Raw genomic sequence first — 6,890 nt, 5'->3', positions numbered from 1 at the left:
TACAGTATATATAGAAAAGAGGGGGTACAGTATATAGATAGAAAGAGAGAGGTACAGTATATAGATAGAGAGAGGTACAGTATATAGATAGATAGAGAGAGGTACAGTATATAGATAGAAAGAGAGGGGTACAGTATATAGATTAGAAAGAGAGAGGTACAGTATTTAGATAGAAAGAGAGGGGTACAGTATATAGATAGAAAGAGAGGGGTACAGTATATAGATAGAGAGAGAGGGAACAGTATATAGATAGGAGAGGTAGCAGTATATAGAAGAAAGAGAGATGTACAGTAATATAGATTGAAAGAGAGGGGTACAGTATATAGATAGAAGAGAGAGGTACAGTATTTAGATAGAAAGAGAGGGGTACAGTATATAGATAGAAAGAGAGGGGTACAGTATATAGATAGAGAGAGAGGGGTACAGTATATACGATAGGAGAGGTACAGTATTAGATAGAAAGAGAGAGGTACAGTATATAGATTGAAAGAGAGGGTACAGTATATAGATAGAAAGAGAGAGGTACAGTATATTAGATAGAAAGAGAGAGGTACAGTATATAGATAGAAAGAGAGGTGTACAGTATAAGATAGAAAGAGAGAGGTACAGTATATAGATAGAAAGAGGTACAGTATATAGATAGAAAGAGAGGGGTACAGTATATAGATGAAAGAGAGGAGGTACAGTATATAGATAGAGAGAGTACAGTATATAGATAGAAAGAGAGGGTACAGTATATAGATAGAAAGAGAGAGGTACAGTATATAGATAGAGAGAGGTACAGTATATAGATAGAAAGAGAGGGGTACAGTAATAGATAGAAAAGAGAGAGGTACAGTATATAGATAGAGAGAGGTACAGTATATAGATAGAAAGAGAGAGGTACGTATATAGATAGAGAGGGTACAGTATATATATAGAAAGAGAGGGGTACAGTATATAGATAGAGAGGGTACAGTATATAGATAGAAAGAGAGAGGTACAGTATTAGATAGAGAGAGGTACAGTATATAGATAGAAAGAGAGGGGTACAGTATATAGATAGAGAGGGGTTCAGTATATAGATAGAAAAGAGAGAGGTACAGTATATAGACAGAAAGGGAGGTACAGTATATAGATAGAGAGAGGTACAGTATAAGATAGAAAGAGAGGTACAGATATAGATAGAAAGAGAGAGGTACAGTATATAGATAGAGAGAGGTACAGTATATAGATAGAAAGAGAGGGGTACAGTATATAGATAGAGAGGGTACAGTATATAGATAGAAAGAGAGAGGTACAGTATATAGATAGAGAGAGGTACAGTATATAGATAGAAAGAGAGGGTACAGTATATAGATAGAGAGGGGTACAGTATATAGATAGAAAGAGAGAGGTACAGTATTATAGATAGAGAGAGGTACAGTATATAGATAAGAAAGAGAGAGGTACAGTATATAGATAGAAAGAGAGGGGTACATCATATAAGATAGAAAGAGAGGGGTACAGTATATAGATAGAGAGGGGTACAGTTATATAGATAGAGAGAGGTACAGTATATAGATAGAAAGAGAGAGGGAGAAAGAGATAGAGATAGAAGGTGAAAGAAGAAACATAGGGCATAGTAAGGAGTGAAGGTAAAGGAGATGAATTTAATCTGGAGCCTTAATAATTGAAGCACGTTAGTGTTCAAAGGGTAGTGGCTGGCTTAAAAGAGCAAGGCTAGAACAGCAAAGAGATCCCTAGGTTATCTCTTTAAACCCTGGTTACTTACAGGACGGACAGGTTTGAAGTGGGATTTACCTTCCCTTGTGACCTATCACCCCACCACCCCAACCTCTCTTTTCTCTTCTCTCTCTCTCTCTTCTCTCTCTCTCTCTCTCTCTCACACACACAGAGCCTTGGTTGATCTCTGGGATGAAAAGCAAGTGATTTGAACTAAGCATGAGGTTGCTAATGAGAGTCAGGTGATCCTTGGAGCACATACAGCACTTACAGTTCTCTGTACACTTAAGTGTGAAAGGTGACTGCTAACAGAAATAGTGTCTTCCTTCCTTCCTTCTCCTTCCTTCCTTCCTTCCTTCCTTCCTTCCTTCCTTCCTTCCTTCCTTCCTTCCCTTCCTTCCTTCCTTCCTTCCTTCCTTCCTTCCTTCCTTCCTTCCTTCCTTCCTTCCTTCCTTCCTTCTTCTTCCTTCCTCCCTCCCTCCCTCCCTCCCTCCTTAATATAGCCTGGTTGGTCTAGTAAAAACACTGGCCTGTCCTTACATGTCTTTCTTCCATGCTGAAGGCCTGGTGAAAGAATACATGTAATAATTTGATGGCCTCGGCACTCGTGACATTAATCGTAGACTGTCTGGCTATTGGCACTTCCCCAGTAATTGTACATGGAGAGATTAGCCCCGTCCGCCTCCCTCAGCTCCATTTCTCCCTCCCTCTTCTCAGCTCCATGCAACCGAGCCAAGTGGGTGCACTGCAGCCTACCATAATAGCCGTGATTTAATTTAGCTATTTAACCTGTAATTCCAGCAATATTTATTGAGGAGCGAGGGGAGAAAATTGGGCCATTAGCCAGGCGAGGATGAATACATTGAGATGAAAATGAACACTCCTAACTGGTAGTTGACCTTCGCGTTTTGTAGATTTTTTTTATTTTTATTAGTGCCGGCCGCAGTAATTATTGCAAATTGAATCATTGCGAAAACTGAAAATCATTCCGTAATGAGCATTTTTATTCGCTGCTGTGCTCCAAGGCCAGCAGGGCTGTATGTATAATGGTGTGACATCCCTGTACTGGGGCTGAAGGATGGCTATTGAAGAAGAAAAACAAGGGGGAAAAAATGCTTCTGAACTAGAATTATTTTTACGTTTGATACTTTTGTCAAATGTGTTTCACGTGATTGAGAGGATCAAGTCTGTCTATCAGTGCAGGCCCTTTATAGCGTGAAGAGCAAAGTACCTGCTCCACTTACTCACTCATTGCTAGAGCTGTCTGGGCTGCATTAGCGCCCCACTCATGATGCACAGAAGTTAACATGCTTGAATAATGCAACACGGCATGTAGAAATGGTTAATTACTGTTCGCAAAACAATGTCCATACAGGCTAGAACACTTACAATGCAAGACGATACCGGTAGCTTCCAGCTTTAATTGTAGGGAAACTTTCCTTGCTAGCTTGGGCTACAGCTGAATTCACTACCCTAGTACTTTGTTGTGATCATATGCAAACCGTAAAATGCAGATTTCTAAACTGATTGTCCCCAAAAACTATATTAATTCACTTTGTCTCCCTCGCCACCAAAAACTCATTCACTTATTCATCTCCCTCGCTTCCCGTCTGGTTTCCACTAGATTTCATAGACACAAATTCGGTGTTTTTTTTGTAGTTATATTGGTAAAAAAAAAGTCCCATTGATTGTAAGATTGTATAATTGATTCATTAATGCGTACAAGGCTGTCTTTAAATGTAATGATATTAAACTCAAAAGATGCCCAACAATTGAACAGAGCAGTAACTGAGTGTGTCTGTCTGGAACAAGTGCCATTTTGTGACTTTGGCAAATACGCCTTCTTCTTTTTGGGGGGGGGTATTCTTTTGGTATCGTTTTTGTTTTGCTATTGAGTGTCTTGATACTAAACTTGCTATCAATATCAATATCACAATTCTGGTATCTTGACAACACTAGGGGGGATAGAGAGAGAAAGACAGAGAGAAGGTGAGAGAAAGAGAAAGATGGCTGTATACTGTAGTATTAACTATGACATGGTAAATTAGCATCTTAACCTCTGTGAATGGATCAACCTGTTTCTATATGCTTTCTCTCCAGTTAAATAAAGTGCCTTCAGAAAGTATTCACACCCCTTGACTTTTTCCACATTTTGTTGTTACAGCCTTCATTTAAAAGGGATTAAAATGGGATTTTCTGTCTCTCGCTTACACTCAATTACCCATAATGTGAAAGTGGAATTATGTTTTTTATTTTGACAAATGAGTTAAAAATGAAAAGCTGAAATGTCTTGAGTCAATAAGTATTGAACACCTTTGTTATGGCAAACCTAAATAAATTCAGGAGTAAACATGTGCCTACCGAGTCACAGAACACTCTGTGTTCAATAATAGTACTTAACATGATTTTTGACTGACTACCTCATCTCTGTACCTCACACATACAATTATGTGCGGGGTTATTATGTGACTTGTATGTGTGGGGTACAGAGATGAGGTAGTCATTAGAAAATCATGTTAAACACTATTATTGTGCTCAGAGTGAGTCCATGCAACTTATTTAGACTTGCCATAACAAAGGGGTTGAATACTTAGCGTCTGAAGACATTTCAGTTTTTCATTTTAAATTAATTTGTAAAAATTTCTAAAAACAATTACACTTTGACATTATGGAGTGTTGTGTGTAAGCCAGTGACAAAAAAATCTCTATTTAATCCATTGACAAAAAAACGTTATTTAATCAATTTTAAATTCATGTAACACAACAGAATGTGTAAAAAGTCAAGTGGTGTGAAGACTTTCTGAAGGAAAGCATCACTACTGAATGCTGCTCTCTTCACATCATCATGCCTGAATATTTCCTCAACACGGACAATTCTCCTGCTTGTTTTGTTTGGATAGAGGGAGGGATGGAATTTGCTGCCTACCGGCAATTCTCAAAACCCTGCTACATCTCTTTCTCCTTCTTTCCTTCCCCCTTCTTCTCCCTTCTTCTTCTTCAGATGTTTATTTTTTTGTTGACAGGCTGGAAAAAATGAAAATGGGATGGGGGAAGGGTAATGTGCCAATTTATTTGTCACCATTGTCTTGTGTTTTTTTAGTTTTTTTGTCTTGACGACATATGGCTGCTCCTGTTAGACGTGGGGAGATGCAAATGGGGGGGGGGTCTGCCTTTAAATGAGGCAGCGGCGCTGACATGAGGCTTTTTGAAGAGCGCACATCACAACACTCCAGGGACCAACAGCAGGGGAGCTCCCACAATGCATCAAACTGGTGGTGGGCAGGAGACAGAGACAAGAGACAGAGACTGGTGGTGGCAGGAGACAGAGACAAGAGACAGAACTGGTGGTGGGAGGAGACAGAGACAAGAGACAGAAACTGGTGGTGGGCAGGAGAGCAGAGACAAAGAGACAGAAACTGGTGTGGGCAGGAGACAGAGACAAGAGACAGAAAATGGTGGTGGGCAGGAGACAGAAGACAAGAGACAGAGACAGGTGGTGGGCAGGAGACAGAGACAGAGACCTGGTGGTGGGCAGGGACAGAGACAAGAGACAGAAACTGGTGGTGGGCAGGAGACAGAGACAGAGACAGAAGCTGGTGGTGGGCAGGAGACAGAGACAAGAGACAGAAACTGGTGGTGGCAGGGACAGACGACAAGAGACAGGCTGGTTGGAGCAGGAGACAGAGACAAGAGACAGGAAACTGGTGGTGGGCAGGAGACAGAGACAAAGACAGAAACTGGTGGTGGGCAGGGAAGACAGAGACAGAGACTGGTGGTGGGCAGGAGACAGAGACAAGAGACAGAAACTGGGTGGGCAGGGACAGAGCAAGAGACAGAGACTGGTGGTGGGCAGGAGACAGAGACAAGACCAGATGACGTGGGTGGGCAGGAGACAGAGACAAGAGACAGAACTGTGTGGTGGGCAGAGACGGCAGAGACAGAAACTGGTGATGGGCAGGAGACAGAGACAAGAGACAGAGACTGGTTGGTGGGCAGGAGACAGAGACAAGAGACAGAAACTGGTGGTGGGCAGGAGACAGAGACGGTGAAATGGGCAGTGTAGAGGGACGAGAGCAAGAGACAGAGACTGGTGGTGGGCAGGAGACAGAAGACAAGAGACAAGAACTGGTGGTCAGAGCAGAGTGAGGAGACAGAGACAAGAGACAGAGACTGGTGGTGGCAGGAGACAGAGACAGAGAGACAGAGACTGGTGTGGGCAGGAGACAGAGACAAGAGACAGAGACTGGTGGTGGGCAGGAGACAGAGACAAGAGCAGAACTGTGGGGGCAGAAGAGACAGAGACAAGAGACAGAGACTGGTGGTGGGCAGGAGACAGAGACAAGAGACAGAGACTGGTGTGGGCAGAAAGACAGAGACAAGAGACAGAGACTGGTGGTGGGCAGGAGACAGAGACAAGAGACAGAAACTGGTGGTGGGCAAGGAGAACAGAGACAAGAGACAGAGACTGGTGGTGGGCAGGGAGACAGAGAAGAGACGAGACTGGTGGTGGCAGGAGACAGAGACAAGAGACAGAAACTGGTGGTGGGCAGGAGACAGAGACAAGAGACAGAGACTGGTGGTGGGCAGGAGACAGAGACAAGAGACAGAAACTGTTGTGGGGCAGGGAGACAGAGACAGAGAACTGGTGGTGGGCAGGAGACAGAGACAAGAGACAGAACTGGTGGTGGGCAGGTGACAGAGACAAGAGACAGAAACTGGTGGTGGGCAGGAGACAGAGACAAGAGACCAGAGACTGGTGGTGGGCAGGAGACAGAGACAAGAGACAGAAACTGGTGGGTGGGCAGGAAGACAGAGACAGAGACACAGAAACTGGGTGTGGGCAGGAGACAGAGACAAGAGACAGAGACTGGTGGTGGGCAGGAGACAGAGACAAGAGACAGAAACTGGTGGTGGGCAGGAGACAGAGACAAAGAGACAGAAACTGGTGGTGGGCAGGTGACAGAGACAGAGACTGGTGGTGGGCAGGGAAGGACAAGAAACAGAACTGGTGGTGCAGGTGACAGAGACAGAGACTGGTGGTGGGCAGGAGACAGAGACAGAGCAGAGACTGGTGGTGGCAGGAGACAGAGACAAGAGACGAACTGGTGGTGGGCAAGGAGACAGAGACAAAGAGACAGAAACTGGTGGTGGGCAGGAGACAGAGAACAGAGAAGACTGGTGGTGGG

At 43.6% G+C, this 6,890-nt stretch overlaps 1 protein-coding gene across 1 annotated transcript in view; it reads left to right on the top strand.

The window, feature by feature from the left end:
- Nucleotides 1-6,890, top strand: part of LOC112072946 (uncharacterized) — a 71,319-nt gene that overhangs the window by 42,750 nt on the left and 21,679 nt on the right. The window contains exon 9 of the mRNA XM_024140323.2: nt 4,938-5,688. Coding sequence (XP_023996091.2) covers nt 4,938-5,688 — 751 coding nt within the window. The remainder of the gene's footprint in view (nt 1-4,937; nt 5,689-6,890) is intronic.

This window comes from Salvelinus sp. IW2-2015, unplaced genomic scaffold (genome assembly GCF_002910315.2).
Source record: "Salvelinus sp. IW2-2015 unplaced genomic scaffold, ASM291031v2 Un_scaffold2098, whole genome shotgun sequence".
Taxonomy (NCBI): Eukaryota; Metazoa; Chordata; class Actinopteri; order Salmoniformes; family Salmonidae; genus Salvelinus; species Salvelinus sp. IW2-2015.
Note: the sequence above shows the minus strand (reverse complement) of the source record. Positions and strands in the feature narration are given on the sequence as shown.